Raw genomic sequence first — 27,536 nt, 5'->3', positions numbered from 1 at the left:
GCCAAGCACACGCATACTCGAATCTCCTCGGGCTTTTCTTCTCCATTTGTGTAACGGTTGAAACAAGTGGAGAAGTAGACTGTACTTTGTAGAGCAGTTTGGGTTCAGGGTTTATGCTAATAAAGTGACTCTTGAGGGTAGCTACCCTAGGTAGCTTTAGGAGGGTGGGTGGTCATCAGAAAGACCACCAGAGCACCATCACCTCTGTACCTGCCCTATGCACTGCTTCCATGGAGCATATATTCCTAAGCCCTGTAAGCTGTTCCAGCCAACTGAAGGCAGGGGTCGCTGGAGGGGTGGTCACAGAAACCCCCTATTTATAGATGGTCTGTCAGGAGTATAGGTGGCCTGGACCTGCAGTGGCTTCTAAGTGGGGGCAGTCTTATGGGCCTGAGCCCTTGACCTGTGGGCCTGACACAAACCCCACATAGTGTCGGAGTCGAGTGGCTGGACGCCCCACTGGTGTGGGAAGGTCTAGAGCATCATTTGCGGTGTGTGTGAGCCCCGCACGTTTGGCGCCAGAAGAGACATGAATCCCGCTGCTCTTGTTTGAGGACAAGGTGATGCCTGCCAAGCTCCTTAAATGTCACACTAGAAACACAGAGTCTCTTACTCTTAAATTTCTTCTATTATATTCTATATTCCAACAGCACTTAAATCTTTTTCTGACAGCATGGCAATGGATTTTTAGATATGACAGCAAAAAGTGGAAGCAAGAAAAAATTAGGCTTCATCAAAATTAAAAACTTTTGTGCAAAGAGTAGACACTGTCAAGAAAGTGCATAGAAAGCTGGCAGAATTGGGAAATGGGGAGAATACTGCAAACCATACATCTGATAGGGGCCCAGTACCCAGAGGGTATGTCCCACAGCAGAAAGACAAGCCCATAGATGAATGGGCACATGTCTCCAAACCATCAGAGCCGGGCAGTAACCCTGCGAGAAGCTGACGGATGTCATTAGTGACGTGCAGTGAAACTGTAATAAAGTGGCAGTGAGATACTGCACACTGTACTGGGTGGCATAATAATAAAGACCACGGACGCACTGGCTAATGTCGCTGAATTATACACGTGAAGGTTACTTTCCTGTTATGTGAATTTGACCTCAGAACTTTGTCTGTCCTGCTGCGTCATAGTCTGCAGCCTGCAGGTGACGTATCGGGGTTCTCCTGCCTCTCTCCTCCGGTGGGGTGAGGGGGGCAGGTGCGTGGCCCCGGGGAGGACTGCTCTCTAGGTCAGCAGTGGGCTTCATGCTGGGGAAGTGCCAGTGTCAGTCATTTTTAGGACTTTCTGTTTGGTTGGTCAGATTCCCTATTAAAGGCTCTAAAAACCTCCAGCAGGCGCCGGGGCCATACCTGCCAGCACCTGGGAGCTCAGCAGCAGGACAGAACACAAGAGTCATCTTTTAATTAATACAAAAGTTTAACAAATTTCTTAAAAGGCAGTAAGCTACAAGTTAGCACTTAGAAATAGTCTGAGCACATATTTTAAAATGTTTATTTTATAAAAGCTTGCATGGCACTGCCCAAGACAGGACTTCATGCACACTCACACACGAGGCTGGACGCACAAGAGGGCCACAAACACACCGTGGCCAGCAGTTACTGTTGGAGGACCTGCTCTCCTGGAAGACAGAAGGTATTAAATGTAAGGTGGGATAAGGAACACAGCCAGCCAGGACACCAAATGTGCAGACTTAAAAACCACGGTAAGAGTTAACGTTTGGGAGAAAAGTGCACATAAAATTGTAACGCTTTTCTTGATGTCCAGAACGATAGTGTGAATCCTCAGAGTAAGAACATGAAGCTGGCATCCTCTCCCTGCTTGTCTGGGGCCGAAGCCACGGTCCAGGCAAAGAGCTCGCCTCCCATGCTGCACGTGTGGCATAGCGTTCTCACTGGTAGTTTGGGGCTGGGATGATTCCATTTCAGCCACGGTCGGTGAAGAGTCTTATTAAAATTCCCACTGCGAGGATAGCAACGGCCAAAACTGCAGCAGCCCTGCCCTACACAATCAGCTGGGTCCCCGTCAGGACGTCATGGCAGGGGCCGCCCTGATCAGCTGCGCAGTCTGGCTCTTGGGTCGGATGAGGTCCAGCAGGATGGCCCCAGCTGGTGCTTCTTTCTCCAGGATGGACAGATCTGTCTGTGGAGAACAGGGAGATGATATTTACTTAGGTGGGAGTCTGAGTGAAGGCGTTCCTGGGTGTGACATGAGCCCGTGTGGTGGTTGGTCACTGGCTGTTAACACATGGGCCACAGTAGCCACACCCCATCGCGGGCCTGGAGCCCATCTCCTGGTCAGAGGGCAGGACGAGCCACATGGGCAGGCAGCAGGGGCTCCTGCACCAGCGACTCTGAGCTCCAGGTAGGAAAGACAAGTGAGAATACTGGAGGACACCCCCTCACCTATGGCACTGGATATGGCCTCTGTCCCCTCACATCCTGGCTCAAACCTGTGTCAGAGGTAAACGAAATACAGCCATGCTGGCCGGTTCCGTGGTCAGACTGTGGTTATGCTTCTGCGGGAGCTACGCCAGAAGTTTCTGCTCCGAGCACAGTCTTGCTCAGTCCTGACAGTGAACACGACACTAGAGACCACTGTCATCCTCCCCAACATCAGCTCACGAAAATAACAACGCCCTCTACACTCACTGCCTCCGTGGACCACACTGAAGGGAGGGAGCACATGGCCTGTCCCCATGAGCAGTCACGAGGGCCCTGGCGGCGGTCAGGGCGTGGACAGTGGTGGTCTGCGCCCCTCGGCTCCTCCTCATGTCCCCGTATCCGTGACATCTCTCCCCTCGGCCGACCTCCCACCATCTCACTCTGAACCTGACACAGTCGGCAGGGCTCACCCTTCAACCCAGAGACACCCCGAGTGTCAGGATCCCAGTCCTCCACCTGCAGGACAGGCTCTGCCCCCACAGACCTCCCTGACCACAGACACTTAGCATCTGCTTCTCAGGAAACCATGGACCAAAGATCCTTGAGACACTAGAACTAGACAGCAGATCAGGAAAAACAGGAGCACTACTGTTCTCCCAAGAGGACCTTACACACTAGTTTCTAAGCTAACTCTCTGGCTGTGCCTGCTTAGCAGAGGAGAAGTTAGCTCTGTATTAAGAGGACACAGGTTTCCTTTGGCCCTCACTCTCACGTCCGATGCCTCTTCACGAGTCACAGTGCGTCCTGCTGCCCATGGGCTTCTTACCATCCTCACCCTGGAAGAGTCCTCGCCTGCCCTGGAATCACAGCACACACACACATGCACACTCCCCTCCTCCAGTGGCCCCTGCGCTGGTACCTGCGCTGCCACACGGTTCCAGTCGATGCTCCAGATGTACACCAGGTAGAGGAGGGTTTAGAAGACCATCAGCCCAGACCAGAGACCTGCGGGTGGGAATGAGCAGCGCATTTAGCTGTTCTGCACTTCTCCCTGCCACCATCGACATCCTTCTGTATCCACGATGGAAACTGCAGTTAATATAACTTCCCAAAAGTGAAAGTCACTCAGTTATGTCCAACTCTGTGACCCCGTGGACTATACAGTCCATGGAATTCTCTAGGCCAGAATACTGGAGTAGGTAGCCTATCCCTTCTCCAGCAGATCTTCCCGACCCAGGAATCAAACCGGAGTCTCTTGCATTGCTGGTGGAATTCTTTACCAACTGAGCTACCAGGGAAGCCCTTATAACGTCCCTAAAGTTTTAGATAATTACAGAACAGGATCAGACTCAGGCTTCCCACTGACCTGTCAATGGCATTCAGTCCATCAATAAACACCCCCAGAACTGTTGGCTACTTTACATGGGGATTTAACCAATATTTCCTGGCTTTGTTTGCGTCAGGTAGTGTATGAAGTGCTAGAAACAAAGAACTGAATTGACCACTGTTTGACATAAAGTGTAGCAATTTTTTTGGTCCAGCTCCTAAAACAAATAAGAGCAAAAAATAAACAAATGGGGTCTAATGAAACTTAAGAGCTTTCACACAGCCAAGGAAATTATCAACAAAATGTAAAGGAAAACCTACTGAATGGGAGACAATATTTACAAATGATGTGACTGATACAGGGTTAACATCCAACATATATAAATAGTTCATACAATTCAACATCAAAAAATGGGCAGAAATGAACAGAAATTTTTCCAGAGACGATCTGCAGATGGCCAACAGGCACAGAAAATAGGCTCAACATCTTTAACCATCAGGGAAACGCAAATCAAAACCACAATGAGATATCACCCATACCTATTAGGATGGCCATCATCAAAAAGAATTTAAGTATTGGCGAGGATATGGAGAAAGGGAGCCCTCCTGCACTGTTGGGAATGTGAGTGAGTGCAGCTACTGTGGAAAGCAGTACAGAGGTTCCTCAGAAAAACTGAAAATAAGATTGCCCAGTGATCCTGCAATTCCACTGCTGGATATGTATTTGAACAAAACAAAAACATTAATTCAGTAGGATCCATGCACGCCAGTGTTCACAGCAGCATTATTTACAAATGCCAAGATAAGGAAGCACCTAAGTATTTATCAAAAGATGAATAAAGGTTTGTGTATATATATATAATAGAATATTCCTCAGTGATAAAAAAAAATGAAGAAATTCTGCCATTTGCAGCAAAGTGGACGGACTTAGAGGGCATTACACTAAGTGAAGTAGAGCATTCAGAGAAAGACATACTATGTGATATTACTTATATGTTGAATCTAAAAAATATAGGCAGTGAATATAACAAAAAACTGGCTTACAGATAGAACAAACTAGTAGTTAACCCATGGGGAGAGAAGCGGGGGCGGGGCAAGATAGGAGTAGGGGATTAAGAGGTACAAACAATTACATATAAAATAAGCTACAAGGATATATTGTACAACACAGAGAATATAGTAAATACTTAGTGTTCCATTTATAGCTATTATAATCTTTAAAAGTTATGAACTACTATATTATACACCTGTAACACGATATTATACATCATCTACATACATTATATATCACCTAACAAGTAAAAAATTTTAAGAAATAAAAAAGGACTATTAGAGGAAAATATAGAAAAAAATGTTAAAATCCTGTTGTAGACATTCTTGCCAGAGAAATGAGGCATAAAAATTAGGAAAGAGTAAAACCATTTCTATTTACATGACATGTAATACATTTGACAAAATGCTCAACCATTTTTGTTGGAAACTTTCAATAAAGCAGACTCCATGGATATTTCCTGAGCATCATTAAGAAGACATGCATACATGGATTTATTAATACGTGTTTACACTGTATGTGTGTTGTTGTTTAGTTGCTGAGTCATGTCCAACTCTTTGCAACCTATGTCCAACTCTTTGCAACTGTAGCCCGCCAGGCTCCTCTGTCCATGGGATTTCCCAGGCAAGAATACTGGAGTGGGTTGCCATTTCTCCTCCAGGGGATCTTCCCGTGTATATGTGTGTGTCAGGCCAAAATCCAGCATGCTACTTAGAACTAGGGCTTCTGATATTTCTCTACTAAAGTCCTGAACAAGACAAGCATTTCTACTAACACCACAACAATTTATTCTACTACAGGCATTAGGCAAGAAAAGAAATGCGTGGTATAACCTTTGATAAGGGGAATATAAAAGTATTATATGATTGTTTGCCTCAGTGGGGCTTCCCTGGCAGCTCAGTGGTAAGAATCCGCCTGTCAATGCAGGAGACACAGGTTCAATCCTTGGGTCTTTGATCCCTGGAAAAGGAAATGGCAACCCACTCCAGTGGGAAATCCCATGGACAGAGGAGCCTAGCCAGGCTGTAATCCATGGAGTCGCAAAGAGTCAGACAGGATTTAGCAACTAAACAACAATGCCTGTAATACCCAGGAGTCAACTGAAAACTACTTGAGTTCAGGATTTTAACAAGCTACATTCACATACAGTAGTTAACAGGCCTCATACATACAAACAACCGCCACTTAGATTATGTAATGGAAGGGAAGGCCTCCGTCTGCAATGACAACAAAAGGATTATATGTCTGGGCGTAAACAAGAAAAAGGAAGATGATGAAAAGTACACTGAGCAGAGCCTAACATTTCCATAATGCTCGCCAAATATTTTAAGAGCTGAGGTTGTCAGAGGGGCAGGGCGCCCATTTTATAAGAACACAGGTGTTTTCCAGGCCAAGGATCGCCGGGCAGCTGGACTTAGAGATCTCCTGGTGCTATCCTGAGATGAAACCCAGGAGGGGAGAATTTCCCTAAGGAAGAAATGAAGTGTCTGGAAAACAGAATCTGCCTCAAGCACCTCCCCTCTGCAGTCCCCCAACAGGAAACTGGGTACCGAGCAAGACCCCCTTAATGAGTGTAATGCATAGCAGCTGAGTGGGTGCTGTGGTTACTGCAGATGACAAACGCTAAGGTAAATGCCACAGCCCTTACAAACTCCCACCTCCTTGCCTCTGAAAGTGCGATGAGATCTCACAGTCAGAGCTGGCTAAGACTTGGCAGCCTGACCTGGGCAGAGTTCTCGCCTGGGGGCCTGAACTAAGACGTCAGTGAGACCACCTGCGGACATCTGGGCAGCCAGGAGCTTAGGTACCAGTTCTCACCTGGGGGTCTGAACTAAGACACCAGTGAGACCGCCTGCGAACATCTGGGCAGCCAGGAGCTTAGGTACCAAGTCGGGTCCAGAGCTGAGAGCCCCGGGCACCAGGCTGAACCCCACACCTTCCAAGGAGGAGAGTAGGGACAGGACAACAAGAGGATCATCTCAGCCCTCAGGGAATGCCTGTACCCTAAGAGCACAAGGTGGGGAAAGTGCCGAAGAACAGAGGAGTAAACACCAAGAGCCTGGGGTGAGCTCAGAGCAGACGGGGATCCTGCCTGCTTATCTTTGTGTTCCCTGGGTTCCAGCACTGCCCAGGCCGCCATGCACAGGTGTCAGTGAGTCTGCGGGGTGAATGAGGGACTCAAACCTCGGGGAGACCACGCACACCATGGTAACTAGAGCGGCTCTAGGGGCAACTGTCTGGGCTCAAATCTTGTCTCCTCACCTGCTGTCTGTGAGAAACTGCTTCACCTGTTCAGGCGCCAGCTTTTCCAGGTGTCAGATGGCACAAATGGGAGATGGTATCTGATATCTTCATAAATTTCATAAACAACATAATGTACATAAACAGCGTATTTCTGCAAAGGCCCTTCAGGAAAAATTATCTCACATCCTGTAAATTATAGCTGTACTTTTTTTTTTTTTTTTTTTACTGCACCACATGGCATGTGGGAATCTTAGTTCCCTGACTGGGGATCAAACTGGCACCCCCTGCATTGGAAAAGCAGAGTCTTACACTGGACCACCAGGGAAGTCCTATTTTTTAATTCAAAATTAAAGTACTGCTGTGTAATGACCTATTGCAAAAAAAGAATATGTATGTGTGTAACTGATTCACTTTGCTGTACAGCAGAAGTCAACACAACATTGTAAATCAACTGCACTCCAATAAAAACTTTTTAAAAATAAGTAAATGAAACTGAAAATTAAAAATGTTAAAATCCTATTTTAGAACAATAAGGCTAGAAAAAATAAAGGGCATTGAAATTGGTAAAGAAGGAGTAAAACTATGTGTATGTGACATGACTGTATACATAGAAAATCCTGAAGAATTAATACACACAAAAATACTAGGACTAATTAATGAATTCAGCAAACTTACAAGATCAACAACAAAAATCACCTGTGTTTTAATACACCAGCAAAGAACAATTTGAAAATGAAATTAAGAAAATTTTAGGAGCATCCAAAAGAATAAAATATCTAGGAATAAATTTAACCAGGGAAGTCAAAGACATATACATTGAAAACTACAAAACATTGATGTAAGAAAGGCCTAAATAAATGGAAAGACAGTCTCTGTTCATGGGTTGGAAGACTTAACATGGCAGTATTCTCTCCAAAGCAAACCAACAGATTCAATGCAATCCTAATAAAAACTTCAAAATTCTCCACAAAGCCATCTGAAGATTCAGTGCAACCCTGATAAAAATTCTAGAATTACCTGGAGGTCCAATGGGTAAGAAGGACTTGGCACTTTGACTGTTAAGGGTCCAGGTTCGATCCCTGGTTGGGGAACTAAGATCCCACAAGCTGTACGGCACAACCAAAAAAAAAAAAAAAACCTTCCAGTGGCCTTTCAGGGAAAATGGAAAAGCTGATCTCGTATGGAACTGCAAGGGGCCCTGAATGGCCACAACAAAAAACTGAGAACAGATTGGGAAGATTGGAAGACTTCACTTTCTGATTTCAAAACTTACTGCCTAGGAATCTTAAATATGACAAAAGTGAAAGTGAAGTTGCTCAGTCATGTCCGACTCTGTGACCCCATGGAATGTAGCCGATCAGGCTCCTCTGTCCATGGGATTTTCCAGGCAAGAGTACTGGCATGGGTTGCCTTTTCCTTCTCCAGGGGATCTTCCCAACCCAGGGATCGAACCCTGGTCTCCTGCACTGTAAGCAGACGCTTTACCGTCTGAGCCACCAGGGAAGCCCCATGACACAAAAGAACTTTCCTACAAAACAGGAACAGAGACATAGAGAAGAGAGTTGGGGTTCCTAGGGGTGGGGGCCTCGGGAGTTTGGGATTAGCAGATGCGAACTATCACATACAGGATGGATGAACAACAAGGACCTATTGTATAGCACAGGCGACTATATCCAATATCCTGGGATAAATCATCATGGAAAAGAAAATGAAAAAGAATGTATATGTTTGTATAACTGAGTCACTCTGCTGTAGAGCAGAAATCACAGCATTGTAAATCAACTCTACTTCAATAAAAATTTTCATAGAAGCAACTTGCACAGCTACAGTAATCCAGTGTTGTACTGGCATGAGCCAGACAGAGACAAATAGAGCACAACAGAGGCCAGAAATAAACCCTCACATCTCTGGCCCACTGATTTTTGACAAGGGTGCCAAGACCATTCAACAGAGAATCTTTTCCAACAAATGGGGCTCACCTTGTCTAGTGATTCTAGACATGTCCTAGATCTGAGCTACTGAGTCATGACTGAGGGAGTTGTTCCCAGCCAGCTCCCTCCAGCCCATCACAGGTGCTCACAGTGTTCACATCACCTAACCCAAATGGAGTAAGTGTGTGATTACTTACTAGATCCTGGTCTCGTCCTGAGGGCAGGGTCATGTTTATTTTCCTCAAGTGGACATTTCCAGTGTTTTTGTGTGCTTAATACACAAACTGTTCTTGTATACCAAATATACAAAGTGTAAATGCTATATGCAAAATATTTAGGGAGGAAATAATTTTTCCTCTTCCACACGGGTCACTTTGCAGATGACTGCTTTGTATCTCAGTTTACCTTAACGTGACAAGCAGGATCCGAGGCAAGTCACTTTGGACTCTGATGCATACCTGTCATCCCACGATTAGCAGCAGACATCAGAGATGTTCCAGGGAGAGAACCACACACATAGTAACCAGTGGCACTCAGGAAAGCACCCTGCTCCTCTCAGGACTCCACCAGAGGTGCCCCAAAGGGAAGGAAAACAGCTGATGTTGCAATCATTCATGTGTCACCAGGTCAAGTCAGAACACCACCTGGCATTTCACGCTCTGAGTACAGTCACACATCCTATCTCAAAACAGGGCCCCGCCTTAGAGACAACGGAGAACATGTGCTTCTAAAGTTACATTATCAACAACTACAGCAGCTTTCATCAGAAGTCCGCCAGATAACAGCATTTAAATCTCTATAAATATAGTTCCTAAAGGGAACTCCCTGACAGTCTAGTGGTTAGGACTCTGCACTTTCACGACCAACAGCCAAGGTTCAATTCCTGGTCAGAGAACTAAGATCCCATGAACCTCATGGTTTGGTCAAAGAATAACCTATCAATTGACCAATTTAAAAAAACATAAGAATAGTTCATAAGTGTTTAAAAAATGTAGAGGTTTCATGGATGGAACTCTCAGCAAAAACTAGTCTGATATCATAGCTGGAAAATATTAATGCAGTTGGGCTTCTAGAATGCCCACAGCCAGTGGGATGATGACTATCTCACTCTGTCACATTCTTGCCGTAGCCAGTGTCCAGTCACGGGCACCAGGTCTCCAGAGTGACTGAGACACAGCAGAAAGATGGCAAGTGGACCCAGAAATCATGTCATGAGGACCCATTGGTAAACCAGGAATAAGCTTCACAGGATGACTCTAGAGTTCAGCAGAAGGGTCTTCAAATACCCCTAAGCCTACAGAAGATCAGGCGGGAGAAGGATCTTCTCATTGTCAGGACTGACTCCAAGGTAGCACAGCCTGCCTTGGAGGTGTCACCACATGGCCAGAGTTACAGAGTGTCCAGGCCCAGACACAGTAGGGGAGGCCGGCTAGCCCGGGACTCTCCTACCCCAGATGCCACACATCACATCACCCACCTGTCCCTCCAGTGGCTCCAACCATGTGAAGCTAGAGCTCCCTCTTTTTGAAAATTAAATCATAGGCATTTAATTAAAAACCAGAAACACAAAGTGTGCTAGTGTGGCAGACAGTAAAACCACCAGTACTCAGAGCAAGTGCATCAAATAGATGAAAAGCAGCAAAGATCAGCATTACCTGGCTCACTAGGGAAATAATGTCCCTGTTGGAGGAAAAGAAAGTAGTTGTGACCGGAAACCCATGGCTCTGTGCAGTCGTGGTTACCTGGTAGAGTGGCCAGTCCACCCAGGCCAAACACTTCTTTCCTATTTGAGAAAATGAGGGCATCATAAAACCTCACTGGGCTTCCCTCCCAGTCAAGTGGTTAAGAATCCGCCTTGCGATGCAGGGGACACGGGTTCAATCCCTGGTCCAGGATGATGGTACATGCCTTGGGACAACTAAGGCCATGTGCTGCTACTGCTGAAGCCTGAGGGCCCCAGGGGCTGCTCTCCAAGACAAGCACCGCAGTGAGAAGCCGGCCCACACACCACAACTAGAGCAAGCCCCTGGCGCGCATCAACAAAGACAGCACAGCCAAAACAAACAGACACGGTAATAGTTCAGCCAAAGTCCATCAGGTAGGACGAGGCACAGTGGACACAGTCCTGCTCTAAGTGGAGCTGCGAGCACTGCCTCCAGGTCTGTATGAACTCAAGATGGTGGAGGCCCAAAATCACACAGCTTCCCCAACTCCCAGCTCCATTTCCTCAGCCCAAGCACATTCCCCCATCTGCACTTTGTCCTGGAAACCGCTCCCCTGTGATAAGCCAGGCAGCCACGGGCTCCCCTCCCTGCTGCCCCTTAGATCCACGTGTGCCGCCTGTGGTCCAGAGTCTGAGAGCCATTTTTTACAAAATAGATTTTGTCTAGATTTTTAGCTGCTTAGGAGGGTAAATCTAGTTTCTGCTCCTCCAGCTGACCACCTCCTTAGTCCTGAGATTCTACGTTTTAAGCTCTGGTCTAAAATCAGTGACACGAGATGAGCACACTTTACAGCAGTAAAGCCAGATTTCTTCAAAAGCATAATCTGGGGCAACTGTGAAAATTATTGAGGTGTTTTCATCAAGATTTGGTTTATTCAGGACACTTATTAGTAACTATCTAAATAACTATGCAAACACATCATCACAGAAAATGTCGTGAAATTCAACCTAAGATTGAGTCAGTGGTCTGCGCAAACACCGCCCAGGTGATTCAGGAGGGCTTGCTGTCACAGTGTGCCCTGGACAGGAAACTGCCTGTCTGGGGGTGAGGTTTTTCCACACTCTGAGCACAAGAGAAACCCCACTTTGGTTTGATAAATGATTGATTGGAGGGATGGAGAGGGTTTCCTCAGGCTTCCTTCATTCAAACCTGTTCCAAGTTTAGCTCTGGTTCTCAGTCCTGGCTGCACTACAGATTTTCCTGTAGAGTGAAATGCCACTCACCTCTCAGAGTGAGAAAAGTACAGTGAAGAAAGCAGGCATAAAATCTACACTGTAGAAGATGTATGTACATCCAGAAGATGTACATACCTGTCCTTGTAAATGCAGAGGCAACCACATCCTTTAAAGCAGCAAGTAAGATCCCATTACAAGGGCACAGACACCTGGAAGATACTGAAGAACCAACAGGAAGTAAAAGTAATCCTAGTACTGACTTCTCACGGGACACCTCTGTCAATGACTTAAGAAATCTAAGTGTTTCTTCTGACTGTCCAGGAAAAGGCAGCTAAAGTAACCTTTAAATCACCTAAAATCACTGAAGTGATTCTAACTCCTTTTTCTCATAGAAAAGATGCTCAGTAAGATGACATCTTCTCTAATTGCTCAGACTCCAGAACATTCAGACTGCCCAGGGGTCAAAGTGCAGGGACCTGGAGGGCTGGGCACACATGCTCGTCAGAAAGGAGCCTGCACATGGTCACAACTGCCTTTGCAATGATTCCCTTTAGGGCCCAGGAGAACAGTATTTAGTTGGCACCTGATAACAGAAAATCATAATCAGGAGTTTTATTTAACTGAGTAAACTGGAGACAACATGAATAAAATTTCAGTTGAGTTTACATATGTAAGCCAATTCCTGGAGAACTCGTGATACACAAATTTAACTCAGATAAAACTCAGAAGGCAGCCTCGAGCCGCATCACACTTACCATGCACGGGAGGGTGGTGACGCAGGAGTGTCGCTCCTGCACTTTGTTTCCCACCCCCAGGGCATTGCCCACCTGGACACTGGCTGCCACACTGAGGCCAGGGGGCACCTGGGAACGAACAACCACAAGTCACGAGAAGTCAGGTCTGAAAGTCAGAATACCAGTGCACTAGGGTCCACCTGCATGGAAACCTGAGGTGGAGTCAGAGGTCTGGGATCCAGACCTGGTCCAGTGTGTCCTTGCTGTGTGATGTAAACAAGCGGTTTTTCCTCACTGGCTGTTACAGGCAGGTAACAGGCAGTGCCCAGACCACTCCCCCATCAAAGGCAGCCACGTAGGGGCTTCCTTGGTGGTCCAGTGGTGGAATCCACCTTGCAGTGCAAGGGACACTGGTTTGATCTCTGGTCCAGGAAGATCCCACCTGCTGTGGAGCAACTAAGCCCCTGCACCACAGCAATTGAGCCCCTGTGCTGCAACTACGAAGCCCGTGCACCTACAGCCTGTGCTCTGCAACAAGAGAAGCCATAGCAGTGAGAAGCCCGAGCATTCAACAAAGGGTAGCCCTTGCTCGCTGCAACTAGAGAATGCCCTCATACAGCAAGACCTACCACAGCCAAAAAATAATTAAAAAAAAAAAAAAAACGGGCAGCAGAATAGGAACCTCTTAAAGATGCTGGGTATGAGGGCAAAGCACCTCCCTTATTAGCTAAACACAGACTCTGAAAAGTCCATTCAACCTTGCTACATTCTACAAGATTTAGTGAACTGTAAATATAGAAATAATATGTAAAAATTAAATGAACCAGGAGTTCCCTCAAGTCCAGTGGTTAAGAATCTGCCTGCCAATGCAGGGAACACAGGTTTGATCCCTGGTCTGGCAAGATTCCACATGCTGTGGGGCAACTAAGTGCTACAGATGCTAAGCCCACACGCTGTAGAGGCTGTGCTCCGCAGGAAAAGAGCCGCTACAAGGAGAAGCCCGGGGACCACAGCTAGAGAACAGGCCCTGCTCACTGTAGGTGGAAAAAGTCTGTGTGCAGCAACAAAGACCTAGCACAGCCAAAAATAATTTTTTTAAAAAGAGGTTCAGTCCAGTCACTCAGTCATGTCTGACTCTTTGCAACCCCATGGACTGCAGCACGCCAGGCTTCCCTGTCCATCAGCAACTCCTGGAGCTTACTCAAACTCAAGTCCATCAAGTCAGTAATGCCATCCAATCATCTCATCCTTTGTTGTCCCCTTCTCCTGCCTTCAATCTTCCCCAGGATCAGGGTCTTTGCCAGTGAGTCAGTTCTTCATATCACGTGGCCACAGTATTGGAGCTTCAGAAAAAGAAGTAAAGCCTTTTAAAAAATTAAATGACCCATGTGAAACAAGCACTCAGAACAAACCTGGCACTCTAGGAACATTGCAAAAGCTGATGAAATCTGACCCCATCACACATTATGTGTCCAGCATTCCTTGTGTCTAATTACCCACTAAACTGAAGTATGGCCCTTCAGATGCCAAAATTTTTAATTGGTTATAGAAATCTGAAGCTCTAAGCTTGCCTGCTTTTTAAATAGGCCATTACTCAACCTGCAGGATTATCTCTGTTATCATTCCTGTGATATGGTTGCTGCCCTCAGGGGCTGTTAGTGAAACATGGATGGTAGAATAAACTGGCTTTAATCTCATGTCAGAGTTTTGCCAAGAGAACACACTGGTCGTAACAAACACCTTCTTCCAACAACACAAGACTCTACACATGGACGTCACCAGATGGTCAATACCAAAATCATACTCATTATATTCTTTGCAGCCAAAGATGGAGAAGCTCTATACAGTCAGCAAAAACAAGACCAGGAGCTGAATGTGGCTCAGATCATGAACTCCTTATTGTCAAATTCAGACTGAAATTGAAGAAAGTAGGGGAAACCACTGGACCATTCCGGTATGACCTAAATCAAACCCCTTATGACTATACAGTGGAAGTCACAAATATATTCAAGGGGTTAGATCTGATAGAGTGCCTGAAGAACTATGGATGGAGGTTTGTGACATTGTACAGGAGGCAGTGATCAAGACATTCCCCAAGAAAAACAAATGCAAAAAGGCAAAATGGTCATCTGAGGAGGCCTTACAAACAGCTGTGAAAAGAAGAGAAGTGAAAGGCAAAAGAGAGAAGGAAAGATACACCCATTTGAATGCAGAGTTCCAAAGAATAACGAGAGAAAAGAAAGCCTTCCTCAGTGATCAATGCAAAGAAATAAGAGGAAAACAATAGAATGAGAGACTAGAGATCTCTTCAAGAAAATTAGAGATACCAAGGGAACTTTTCATGCAAAGATGGGCACGATAAAGAACAAAAATGGTATGGACCTAACAGAAGCAGAAAATATTAAGAGATGGCAAGAATACACAGAAAAACTATACAAAAAAGATCTTCACAACCCAGATAATCACGAGGATGTGATCACCTACTTAGAGCCAGACATCCTGGAATGCGAAGTCAAGTGGGCCTTAGGGAGCATCACTGCAAACAAAGCTAGTGGAGGTGATGGAATTCCAGTTGAGCCATTTCAAATCCGAAAAGATGATGCTGTGAAAGTGCTGCACTCAATATGCCAGCAAATTTGGAAAACTCAGCAGTGGCCACAGGACTGGAAAAGGTCAGTTTTCATTCCAACCCCAAAGAAAGGCAATGCCAAAGAATGTTCAAACTACCACACAACTGCACTCATCTCACATGCTAGCAAAGTAATGCTCAAAATTCTCCAGGCCAGGCTTCAACAGTATGTGAACCATGAACTTCCAGATATTCAAGCTGGATTTAGAAAAGGCAGAGGAGCCAGAGATCAAATTGCCAATATCTGTTGGATTGTTGAAAAAGCAAGAGAGTTCCAGAAAAACATCTGCTTTACTGACTATGCCAAAGCCTTTGACTGGATCACAACAAACTGGGAAATTCTTCAAGAGATGGGAATACCAGACTACTTTACCTGCCTCCTCAGAAACCTGTATGAAGGTCAAGAAGCAACAGTTAGAACTGGACATGAAACAACAGACTGGTTCCAAATTGGAAAGGAGTACATCAAGGCTGTATATTGTCACCCTGCTTATTTAACTTATATGCAGAGTACATCATGAGAAATGCTGGACTGGATGAAGCACAGGCTGGATCTAGATTGCTGGGAGAAATATCAATAACCTCAGATGTGCAGATGGCACCACCCTTATGGCAGAAAAGTGAAGAAGAACTAAAGAGCCTTTTGTTGAAAGTTAAAGAGGAGAGTGAAAAGTTGGCTTAAAACTCAACATTCAGAAAACTAAGATCATGGCATCTGGTCCCATCACTTCATGGCAAATAGATGGGGAAACAGTGGAAACAGAGACTTTATTTTCTTGGGCTCCAAAATCCCTGCAGATTGTGACTGCAGCCATGAAATTAAAAGACGCTTACTCCTTGGAAGAAAAGCTATGACCAACCTAGACAGCTTATTTAAAAGCAGAGACACTACTTTGCCATCTAGTCAAAGCTATGGTTTTTCCAGTAGCCGTGTATGGATTTGAGGGTTGGAAAGAAAGCTGAGCGCCAAAGAATTGATGCTTGTGAACTGTGATGTTGGAGAAGACTTTTGAGAGTCCCTTGGACTGCAAGGAGATCCAACCAGTCCATCCTAAAGGAAATCAGTCCTGAATATTCATTGGAAGGACTGATGCTGAAGCTGAAACTCTAATACTTTGGCCATCTGATGCAAAGAACTGACTCACTGGAAAAGACCCTGATGCTGGAAAAGATTGAAGGCAGGAGGAGAAGGGGACGACAGAGGATGAGATGGTGGGATGGCATCACTGACTCAATGGACATGAGTCTGAATAAACTCCGGGAGTTGGTGATGGACAGGGAGGCCTGGCGTGCTGCAGTCCATGGGGTTGCAAAGAGTCGGACACGACTGAGTGACTGAACTGAACTGAATCTCATGTCTGCTTGTAATAATTTACATGTCAGCTTTAACTTCTTGTTCCTACTAGAAGCAGCATCCTCCAAAGAACCGTCTAATTTGTTGCTATTGGAGAGCCAACTCAAGTGAAGTTGATAAAAACATATGTATTAAAAATCGTTAAGAATCTGAGAAACAATGGACCTCATTATATAGAAATTTACAAGACTTGTGGGTCCAAAGTATATGTATTGGCTTCAGCTCATGATGAATGGCCAGCTCACATGCTTATCCCCCTTCCTTCCCAAAATGCCACAAAAATGTCAGTAAAGGTACTTAACAGAAACGAAATCCATTAACAACACTGAACATAAGTGAGCAGCCAAGCTTTAGCAAGAGGGAAGGACCACAGAAAAGAAGGCTAGGTCCCACCAGTCCTTCCCAGGGGAGCCCCAGGAGGCAGTGGTAGGTGGTGCTGGGGACTCACTTCTGGGTCACAGGCAGTTCAGCCAGACCTCACTGCTGACCACCCCTCCCTTGAGGTCACTGCACAGAGACTGGGCAAACAAAAGCAAAGTGCCAGAGCTCTCTGGTTCTGTGAGCACCTCAGAGCTAAGCCCTTCTCTTCTCGGGGGATAGGAGGTGGGGTGAGCTGGAGGGGGAGGGCAGGGCTGCTGCTCTCTGCCACCCTGCCCCCCACCTAAACCCTAAAGTAAAGATGTCATGGGACCAAGCCCACCTCTGTACTGAGCTGCCCACTGAGCCTTCCTATGTAGTGGAGAGGTCCGCTGGAGAAAAATCCACAAACAGGACAGGAAAGCCATGTCAGCCATTCAGTTTCTAAATCAACACATTTCCCTTTTCTTGCCTAATTGCACAGGTTAGAATCGCTAATACAGTGTTATTATTGCTGAATATAATATCATTACTATCACTTCAGTCTTCTGGTCTCATCAGTGCCTGAATTCTGCATCCCCACCAGTAGAGCCTCTCCCTGTGGAATTCCTAGTATATGTAAAACAGGTCTCCATCTTTCACATATTCCAGTTCTACTACTACTCATTTGTATTTATTGTGGCAAAATACATGTAATGTGAAACTCACCATGTTAGCCATTTCTCCGCTTCTTACTCCAGTCGTGACTATGTGGTGTATTGTTTTAACATCATAACCATTTTAAAGTTCACACTTCAAGACTTCCCTGGTAGCCCAGTGGCTAAGACGCCACACTCCCAATGCGGTGGGTGGGAGGTTCACAGTGTCAGGGCAAAAGCTCCGAGACACCTCTGCCTTCCAGGAAGAGAGAAAGATGAAGCATGTCAATCTCTCAGAGAGTTTTATATTGAATAAAAAGTCACACGTGAACCTTTTTTGGAAGTATTTTTATAAACCAGCTCAAATGCTTTGTGGAACAAGGTGGGTATATAGAAATGTTCTCTTAAAACCAAATACTCTTGTGAATCCTGTCATAATATATTCAGAATTTTCTCACAAGGTAAAAAAATAAAAAATGTTAACTGTGTCTGGCTTTCATAAATAGTTTTCTCAAAATGAGCCTACTCTCTCCCTAGCAATTCGCTATCTTGCCACTCATACAGAAACCCCTTATCCGAGACTGTGTCCACAGAAACGCCTGCCTTTGCAACATACCTGTTCCCACATGCTCTTCTCAGGCCTATCTGTATAATTTTAGGTTTGTATTTATTGCATTACTGAGACGTAGTGTAGACTCTCTGGCAAGGGATGTAAGAGGACAAAGGCTAGAGAGGAGTGGACAAGAGACAAGTTTTTACAGAAAATGAGACCTGGAGACCTTTATCATAATTCAGCAGGACTAGTTAAAGGGAAGGGGCTGGAGGAGAGAGGACGGTTCTGTGCCCAGGTGGCAGGCTGATCTCAAAGAGGAGAGCGATGGTCCAGGTGGCAGTTCTTAAGGAAGAGGAAGGAGGGGTGGTCAGGCACTGACTGGCCCTGGGTTCTGGGAGGGGACCAAGCAGGGGGCTGCAGAGGAAAGAAGGGTGAAGGGATCAGGGCACAGAAGACCCCATGAGGGCAGAGGCCAGGAGACACAGGTATGAGGACTAGACAGGGCTCCAGGGATAAAAGGAGGTGAGTGGAGATGTAAAGTTCAAAGCTTCTACTGTGGGTGCAAGTGGAGGGCTGGGAATGTGCAGGGTGGGGGACCCAAACTGGATTCAGGGGTTCTGGAAGCCGGTGAAATGGAGAGAGGTGAACCAACACAGCCAAGGAGACAGGCACTCGGGTCCTGAGGGTGTCAGTGAACATAGAAGAGGCCACCCAGAGATCATCAATGAGGAAAAGTATAGGATGGTGCACTGGATGGACTGTCCAAAAATGGACACTGGGAAAGGGGAGTCCACGTGCAAAAGAATGAAACTGGACCCCTATGTCACACCACATACACAATCAACTTAAAATGGGTGAAAGAGCTGAAGCCATAAAACTGGAAGAAAACTTCGGCAGTAAGTTTTTTGGGATCTGACATCAAAATCAAAGGCACCAAGTAAAAGTAACCGAGACTCCACAAAACTAAAAGCTTCTGCACACCAAAGGAAACCATCAAAAAATGAAAAGGCAGCCCACCAAATGGGTTCACAATAACAGACGTGAAAAGAAGACGTCTGAGTCCATGTGCCAAGGTCGTCATGATTTAGGGCTGTACATCCATCTAGGTGGGGACAGAAGGAACATTTTCTGAGACTGGGAAAGACCACCTGACATCACCAGCAGGAGTTTCTCACCTTTGAAGGCCTTGATGAAATGCAGGAGACAGGCAGCTGTCCACGACTTCACCAATAAAAAAGCAGGGATGTCATGGTGGTTTCTTGGTTTTGGCCATGCCACTTAGCTTGTGAGATTTTAGTTCCCCAACCAGGGATTGAACCCATGCTTCTGTAGTGAAAGGGCAGAGTCCTAATCACTGGACAATTAGGGAACTCTCCAAAATGCAGGTCTTCAAAGAAGGTATAATTTCAATCCATGGTGGATGGGAGACACTTTACTATGAGGCTGAAATAGGGACAACAGAGGATGAGATGGTTGGATGGCTTCACCCACTCAATGCACATGAGTTTGGGTAAACTCTGGGAGTTGGTGATGGACAGGGAGGCCTGGCATGCTGTGGTTCATGGGGTCTCAAAGAGTCCCACACGACTGAGTGACTGAACTGAGTAAACTAATTCTAACTAATGGCAGCCAGTCTAGATGTAGATAAGTTACCTAGTTTAACTTCATAATAAAGGGGGAAATGCAGTTCTTCATGTTCTACCTGCAGAGTTGTCTCATGGCTACAAATTTCTTGCGTAATTAGAGGTGGGGCCTCTTGGCAACCCACTCCAGGACTCTTGCCTGGAAAATTCCATGGACTGAGGAGCCTGGTGGGCTACAGTCCCTGGGGTCACAAAGAGTGGGACACAACTGAGTGACTTCACTTTCACCTTCCCCTGGGGCTGGTTTGAGAGTAAGGAAAACACCTTTTCTATGTAGGTAGGAACCCTATAAGGATAAGGGAACCCTTGGGGCAAGCTCTGACCCCATAAAGGTGCAAGTGCCAGACAAGACCATTTAAATTCCAGGTTTTTCCTTCTTCTCAGTCCTAATGAATGTAAAAACCTACCGAGACAGCTCGACCTTGCCCAGGTATCCGCAGAACACTGCACTCGCTGTGCGGCTCGGGGAACTGGTGGGCGAGGGCGGAGGCAGCGCGTTACACCGACCCCCGGGCCCAGACGGAGCCGGACACTGTCCACGGGCCGGACAACGGGGGCGGGAGGACATGGGGGTGCCGCGGGGGACAAGGGGTGTCCGCGGGGAGGGGCCATGGGATGAAGGACCACGTGTGACCGCGGAATAAGGGACAGCGGGGGACACAGGGTGAGCGCGAAGAGGGGAACCGCGGGGGTGGGGGCGGGCTGCACACTCACCACCGGCCCGGAGCGCCGCCAGCCCCGCCGTCTGGACCCCAAGTCGGGCGGCAGAGGTCCTTGCAGAGCCTGTAGGTGTTCGCGCCAGCGGGGGGCCGCAGGGGTCTGGGTGGCAGAGGGGGCAGGGGTGACCATGCTGGCGCCAGAGGAGCCTGAGCTCAGGCGCCTTCGTTAGACCAGGGAGCACGTGGGAGGCGGGGCGGGGCAGGGGGTCGGGTGAGGAGGGGGCTCCACTTCCCGCCGCCCCCCCCCCGCCCCGCCGCTGCCGACTGGGGCGGGGGGACCCCTCGCAGTTCCGTGACTCCCTGGGCTTGGTGGAGGGGTGGCCTTCGTGGGGGCGCGTGGGAAAAGTACTGGAAGAGGGGGGGCCTGGAGTCAGCATCCCCCCGCCCCGCACCGAGTCAAAGCATTTTCTCCTGGGCTTGCCCTCCCCAGGTGCCAGCAGTTTGCAGATCGTTGGACTTGGCGCCCGTGAGAAACCTCGGTGGCTAGGGTGCGGGGTGGGGAGGGCACGACAAACCGGGACGGGGACATCGCTGGGGCCCCATCGCGAGGGCCCCCTTGGGTGCAGCCTTCGTCTGGAAGATGGCCTTCCACTTACTGACCCAAGAGGAATGAGGGCCTTAATAAGAGAACTCCTCCACCCCACACCAACACACACCGAAAACCTGCCCCGCGGTGTCTTCACTCAAGAGGCGCTCACTTTTCTCCTTTCCTGGTTACCTGGTCTTTCCCAGCAAAGGCCAGGCCTGGTTGTTGGTCCCCACCCCGCAGGCAGCGAACTTAGTAGGTCCTGATGCTCGCTTGGCTGACAGCACACCTTCCCCCACCCCAACCCCAGGCTGCATCCAAGCTTCACCCCTTAATCCAAGGCCTCTGTCTGTCCTCCTGCCCACTAAGAGTTAGGAGTAATGGGGTTTTCATGACTCCAAGACTTTCCCAACGATCCCCAAAGTTAAGGAGAAGGGCATGTTCATTAGAATCTCATCTTTTTGAGATGGGTCCACCCGGAATCTTCTGGATATATGCAAGTAAGTGTTAGTTGCCCAGTCTTCCCTGACTCTTTGCTACTCCATGGACTGCAGCCCACCAGACTCTTCTGTCCATGAGATTTTCCAGGCAAGAGTACTGGAGTGGGTTGCCATTTCCTTCTCCAGACAATCTTCCCGACCCAGGGATCGAACCCAGGTTTCCTGCACTGCAGGCAGATTCTTTACCGACTGAGCTACAAGGGAAGCCAGCCAATAAAAGCCTGTGCCTTTTCTAAGATGAGAACCACCCAAACAAGATGAATAGGGCCTGTCCAAGATGTAGTGTAGTCACGTAGTCCTGTCAAACTCTTTGAGACCCCATGGGCTGTAGCCTGCCACTCTCCTCTGTCCATGGAATTCTTTAGGCAAGAATACTGGAGTGGGATTGCCATTTCCTTCTCCAAGGAATCAAACCCAGGTCTCCTGCATTTCGGGCAGAGTCTTTACTGTCTGAGCCACAAAGGAAGCCCTCCTGGGATGTAACCTTCCCCTCTCCTGAACACTCTTCATTTTTGCTGCTTTTCAGCTTTTTCAGCCCTTCTTTCTGTCAGCATAGGAAAAGGTCTGATTTCTCCCTCCAGTTTGCCTGAATTAGCTCTTTGAACCCTGTATTTCTGTCGATTGTCCACCATTTTAGAAAAACCAAGTGCTGGGACTACCCTGGTGGTCCAGTGGTTAAGAACCTACCTGCCAATGCAGGGGACACGGGTTCAATCCCTGGTCTGAGAGGACCCCACATGCCTTGGGGCAACTAACCCCAAGTACCTCAACTACTGAAGTCTGTGTGCCCTAGAGCCAGTGCTCCACAACAAGAGAAACTGCCGCAATGAGAGTAGCCCTGCAACTAGAGTAGCCCCCGTTCACTGCAGCTAAGCCTGAGCAGCAATGAAGACCCAGCACAGCTAATAAATAAATTAAAAAACACAGTACAGGTCCTTCATTTCCCTCCCTGCCGCCTTCCCCCACCCCCGCCACAACATATTGGTCTAAACCAATGATCAGACAGGCCCTGAATACGAGGCAAGCTAACTGATGCCACCTGACTCCTTTCTTCTTGGTAATCTGTCTTCTCCCCTAGAAGTTTCTTAAGCACATCCACCACCCTCAGTACCTGAGATCTGGAATCCAAAGGAATATTAACAAATATCGTTTTCTGCTGAATAATAATCTAAGGCATGAGGAAGACATATTGTAAAATATATTTTAAATAATTCAAATAGTAAGAATCTTTAAGTGCTCAGTATATGGGTTTGTGGCTTAAAAAACAGTAAGCAGAAGAAACATCAAAGCCCTACATGATGCAGCCAGTACACAGTGGTCCTTGGTGGAAAGGATGGTGGATGTAATCTCCCAAATGTTGTCTTGGACTTGCACATACTTTTTACCTTCATTCGTTTTCTTCATCAGAAATGTATCTTGGAACTCAGTTCTTGACATCCATGAGCACAGCTTAGTAACATTTGGGCCAATGAATTTCTGTTCGTTTAAGCTCAGAAGCATCCCTTGGCCTGACTTTCTCTCTCTCTTGCCATATCACGGAACTCTGACATAGACTTTCACTAAAATCCCCACCAGTAAGATGACAAGGACCGCCAGGAGCAGGAGCCCCCGCCGCAGCACCAGCTGTCTCCCGGACAACCTCCATGCGGCCCTGGGATGGACTTCGAGACACTCTTCTTGGCGCATCTGCTGATCCGACTGAGTCTCCTCTTTCTGTCCAACATCTCTTATCAACATTCCTCCACGGTTTTCAGGGCCCACTGGAGGGGAAAATGAACTCAGCACCTTAAAAGGATATTTTTCATCTGTATAAAAGGAAAAGCACGTATGCAGTACCTGCTGGGAGAATGATAATTCAGGAAGCAGTTGCTTCCTGACCACGAATAAAGAAAATCCTGACTCAGGTGTTGTCCATGAATCCACAGACACTGACTAGATCCTGGTGGGGTCAGCATGGGCTCTGCCCCATTGTGTACAAAGCCAAGTAAGGTAGCTCTTTAGGTTAACAGTTTTGTTGTTTAGCTGCTAAGTCGTGTCTGGCTCTTTGCAACCCCATGGACTATAGCCTGCCAGGCTCCTCTGTCCATGGGATTTTCCAGGCAAGAATACTGGAGTGGGTTGCCATTTCCGCCTCCAGGGTATCTTCCCAACCCAGGGATCAAACCTGCGTCTCCTGCACCAGCAGGTGGATTCTTTACCACTGAGCCACCAGGGAAGCCCTAGTTTAACAGTCTTAGGGGAAATGTTCAAGGGGGCCAGCACCACCAATTAGCATCTCAGAAAGAAAATAAGGTCAGTGGAGGAAAGGATGACCTAAGAGGTGATTCAAGAGCGTTCACAGCACGTTGGCAGGGGAGATGCAAGCCTTCCCGTTAGAGGACCCTCTAAAAACCGGGCAGGATAGTGACCCAGACCTAGGTTTAGTCTCATGGTACTTCAGAAGAGGAACAGTAAGGAAAACACCCTAAATGCTTGCACCTGTACTGAATTGATCACCTGCAACTCTTAATCATCTATGGCAGCATGTCTGAGTCAGCAATTAAAGCAAACAAACTTCAGCTGTTGACCTGAAGCTGGATGCTCCCTATCGTTTGTTTCGGAGGCATTATTTCCCTATTTAAATGGGAGCTCAGCACAGCAAATCTAGTTGTGAACACCTAGAGGGGCCTTTCCAAGAGCAGGGGCAGATGTATCATACCTGGGCAAAGTGGGTCCTGAGGGAGCGTGGCCATCCCATTGCCGGCCATTCTTCGCTTCAGATTGGCGTGTTCCTGAGCCTAGGAGAGGGGACGCGTCAGTCCATAGGCTCCATCACAGTGCAGCCACACACCTGGCCGTACCCTTGCTGAGGAAAAACCCAGCCATTTTCTCTCACTGACAGGTAACACAGGAGCCTCTCCAGTTAACAAGCATGGAATCCTCTTTTCTAATGATTGACGCGAGGCCAGTGCATGGGAAAGGTTGGCTGTAAAAAAGACGAGGAAAGTCGGGGACCAACCGTAGGATTCTCCCTTCCTCTTCCTTCATTCATTTTCTCTGTCACCTACTTAACACACTGCCCTGACCCTAGAAAATTCATAAAGAAAGATGCCCACAGGTATCTTAATGAAACTTTGTTGTTCGGTGGGTAAGTCATGTCTGACTTTGCAACCCCGTGAACTGCAGCCAGGCAAACAGGATATAGTTGCTGGCATCCCACCTTTCTCTCCACTTCTAAATCTTGTCCTGAAATGGGCTGTTCAGGAGCAAGGCAGACGTCTAACATAGGACCCAGGGGGGAAAAGACCTTCTGTTCTACTGAATGAATAAACAAAGGGGAACAGATGTCCTTCACACCTGAGTTAATAAGCCCAGTTAAAACAGCAATGATATATACTCAATATTTTGTATTAGGGAAAAGAATCTGAAAAAGAAAAGGGTCTTCCTTGGCGGTCATGGTTAGGATGTTGCACTTCCACTGCACAGGGTATGGGTTCAATCCCTGGTCAGGGAACTAAGATCCCACATGCCACGTGGTGCGGCCAAAAAATAAAAATATTTTTAAGATTTAAAGAGTATATATATATATATATATATATATCTCTGTGTGTGTATAAATGAGTCACTGTGCTGTACACCTGAAACTCACATGACATTGTAAATCAATTACACATCAATAAAATAAAACAATGATAAAAAAGGTAGCATTTATAATAATAATAATAATAAACCTTCCAAAATAAGGCAAAGAAAGGCAAAGCTGGTTCTGTGTGTTTTCCAGGGCAGGACGGCAGCGTCCATAGTTACCTGCTGGCAGGCTTTTTTCCAGTTTAGCCGGGCAATGAAGCCGAGGAAACACGCAGCCTGAGAGATGGTACAGATGGTGATTCCTGACCACAGACCTGGAGGTGGGGATAATTAACAGAAGTTAACTCGGTGGAAAGCCAGCTGCCCTGGGGAGCGTGTTTCTCCTAAATCACTTCTGAGAATCTGTTCTTATAGCAAAGGAGGGGCCCACAGTGAGCCAGAAACCTCCACCCTGCTCACTCTTGGTTTCCAGGAGGTTCCAGGGAGCCCAGAACCCTGAGGCCACTCTTGGGTTTGTGGATCTCAGAACAAATATCTGGAGGCTGTTTTTGGCCTTTGCAACCATAATGCTTGGCTATTAGGAAAAGTGAATATTCCAGGACAAACTGCTTTCTAGCAGCACCTGCAGACTCCCAATACCTTGTATCATCTTCCTCAACCAAGCAGACTCTACAAACTCTGCCACTCTACAAACGCAGACGTCGAGAATTCCCTGGCAGTTCAGGTGCTAAGACTCCACACTTTGACCTAAAAACCCTGCCCCAGACACTCACACAGGACCCAGAGGGGGACCTGAGTGACGAGGGTTCTGCCCAAGAGTGAACCCACAGCAGAGTCAGAAACTCCAAACTGAGAGACTGAATATCCAAGCTGACAGTAGTCTCAGTTGTCAGGTCTTACACAAAAATAGACCTCTGACCCACAATCTAAAGCAACCTGTCTAGGAAGCCAATCCCTTACCTGTAACTGACAGCCGAGAAGCCAGTCTGCTTCACATCAGACTCCTGAGAGGCCAGATCATTCTTTAGGGATAAGCTAAATAATTTCTGCAATAACTGATGCAAAATGTCCAAGCTTTGACTTGTAACTGACAGCCTCCCTAATTTCTGTCCTGGTTTCCCACTTAAGACCACCCAGAGAAAAGCAAACGTGCCCCCTGACCAGGCACACAGGATGCCCCACTTCTGGGCCTCCCCTTTGTCCCACCGTGGCTCCCTCCCCTGCCCCTGCCATGTAGCTGGCTAGATCTGGGTAAGGTGACAGGGGCTGGATGGGACTCATGCTTTAAGGCTTGGGTGGCCAGATCTCATGCACATTTTTCAACTCTGCTCCTTGGTACCCATCAGCCCATATTGTACTTTACAGGTGTGATCAGCCTGATCTTTAGAACAGTCAACCTGTCACTCCTACAGTGGACCCAGTGAAAGCAAAGCCTTCCTCTTCTGAAAATTCCCATTACACAGAAACCACAAGCTCCTCCACCCATCTTAAACATTAGATAACCACCTACATGTGTGTGTGCATGCTAAGTCGCTTCTGACTGTGTGACTCCATGGACTGTAGCCCACCAGGCTCCTCTGTCCATGGGATTCTTCAGGCAAGAATACTGGAGTGGGTTGCCATGCCCTCCTCGAGGGGATCTTCCTGACCCAGGGACTGAACTCGTTTCTCTTGCATCTCCTGCTTTGGCAGGTGGGTTCTTTACCACTAACATTACATGGGAAGCCCATAACCAGCTACCTCCAGCTGTATTTTGAAAGCTAGGAGTTAAATTTCCAAGGATTTCACTATACTATTGAAAAGATACCTGTTTGACTCAAGGAGGAATGCTGAAACGGGATGGTTATCAGGATTCCCTGGACAGGACCCAAAAAATCAATGTTGGGAAAGCCTCAGGGATTTAGGATGGCCATTGTGATTTTCTGGCCTTGCCCGTGAGAACCTGTAGCTCCTGACACTTCTCAGGGCTCCTGGTGTAGGTGGACAGCACGTCCTGCCAGAAGGGATACGAGTTTCAACACCAGTTGGTACAGGGAGTGTCCACTGTCTTCTCACAGAGCCCTCACTTCCTCAGAGTCCCCAGCTTTTTTAAAAAAAATTATTAATTTTTATTTGGCTACACTGGGTCTTAATTGCAGCATGTGGGATCTAGTTCCCCAACCAGAAATCAAACCCAGGCCCCCTGCATTGGGAGCAAGGAGTCCTATCCACTGGACCCCCAGGGAAGTTCCCCCCAACATCTTTTATATATGAATCAATATATAACATTATATTATTTCCAGTGTATAACACCATGATTCAATATCTGTGAAATGACCACCTCCATAAATTCAGTTAACACCCATCACCTCACATAGCTACACAATTTTTTTTGCTTATGATGAGAACTTTTAAGATCTACTCTCAGCAATTTTCAAATATACAATATGGTATTATTAACTACAGGCTTCCCAGGTGGCACAGTGGTGAAGAATCCA

General features: G+C 47.0%; 2 protein-coding genes and 1 long non-coding RNA gene across 12 annotated transcripts in view; 1 reads left to right on the top strand and 2 right to left on the bottom strand.

Moving 5' to 3' along the window:
- Positions 1–1,484: 1,484 nt before the first annotated feature.
- LOC147351946 (uncharacterized) lies at positions 1,485–22,992 on the bottom strand. Of its 5 annotated transcripts, none has more exons than XR_015147821.1 (5): positions 22,788–22,992; positions 20,462–20,566; positions 20,155–20,217; positions 3,308–3,393; positions 1,485–2,146 (listed from the first exon to the last, which is right to left on the bottom strand). XR_015147821.1 is itself a non-coding variant. In XM_086358580.1 (5 exons), the coding sequence occupies exons 1-5, from the start codon at positions 21,307–21,309 to the stop codon at positions 2,007–2,009; spliced, it is 519 nt and encodes a 172-aa protein (XP_086214706.1). In that variant the 5' UTR covers positions 21,310–21,317; the 3' UTR covers positions 1,485–2,006. The 5 variants fall into 5 exon arrangements, 3 of the variants coding, with proteins under 3 accessions (XP_086214706.1, XP_086214705.1, XP_086214708.1); XR_015147822.1 differs by lacking the exon at positions 22,788–22,992 and adding an exon at positions 22,180–22,675; XM_086358580.1 differs by lacking the exon at positions 22,788–22,992 and adding an exon at positions 21,185–21,317.
- The window catches only part of SLC47A1 (solute carrier family 47 member 1), a 30,148-nt gene continuing 25,284 nt past the window's right edge, over positions 22,673–27,536 (bottom strand). For 2 of the 6 annotated variants that reach the window (XM_086358567.1, XM_086358571.1), the window contains 3 exons: positions 25,279–25,373; positions 24,191–24,269; positions 22,673–23,297 (listed from right to left, as the gene is read on the bottom strand). In XM_086358567.1, the coding sequence (XP_086214693.1) occupies positions 23,026–23,297; positions 24,191–24,269; positions 25,279–25,373 (446 nt within the window). In that variant the 3' untranslated portion in view covers positions 22,673–23,025. Of the gene's footprint in view, positions 23,298–24,190; positions 24,458–25,278; positions 25,374–27,536 lie in introns of all 6 variants that reach the window. The other 4 variants (XM_086358566.1, XM_086358565.1, XR_015147819.1 and 1 more) reach the window with 3 other exon arrangements.
- LOC147351945 (uncharacterized) lies at positions 24,247–25,949 on the top strand. The gene is made up of 2 exons (XR_015147823.1): positions 24,247–24,373; positions 25,253–25,949. It is a non-coding gene; the product is annotated as an uncharacterized LOC147351945 (long non-coding RNA).

The sequence above is a fragment of the Bos grunniens genome, chromosome 19 (genome assembly GCF_055505025.1).
Source record: "Bos grunniens cultivar Pamir isolate PY7600 chromosome 19, Bosgru_T2T1.0, whole genome shotgun sequence".
NCBI lineage: Eukaryota > Metazoa > Chordata > Mammalia > Artiodactyla > Bovidae > Bos > Bos grunniens.
Note: the sequence above shows the minus strand (reverse complement) of the source record. Positions and strands in the feature narration are given on the sequence as shown.

Bases quoted from the DNA above. Each gene is read 5' to 3' on its own strand.
- LOC147351946 (XM_086358579.1), bottom strand. From the start codon at position 20,995: ATGTCCCCGTCCCGGTTTGTCGTGCCCTCCCCACCCCGCACCCTAGCC. The intron at 3,394-20,154 runs GTAGGTTTTTAC...TCCCACCCGCAG, and splicing joins GGCAAGGTCGAGCTGTCTCG to GTCTCTGGTCTGGGCTGATG. The intron at 2,147-3,307 runs GTACCAGCGCAG...TGTTCTCCACAG, and splicing joins GGAACCGTGTGGCAGCGCAG to ACAGATCTGTCCATCCTGGA.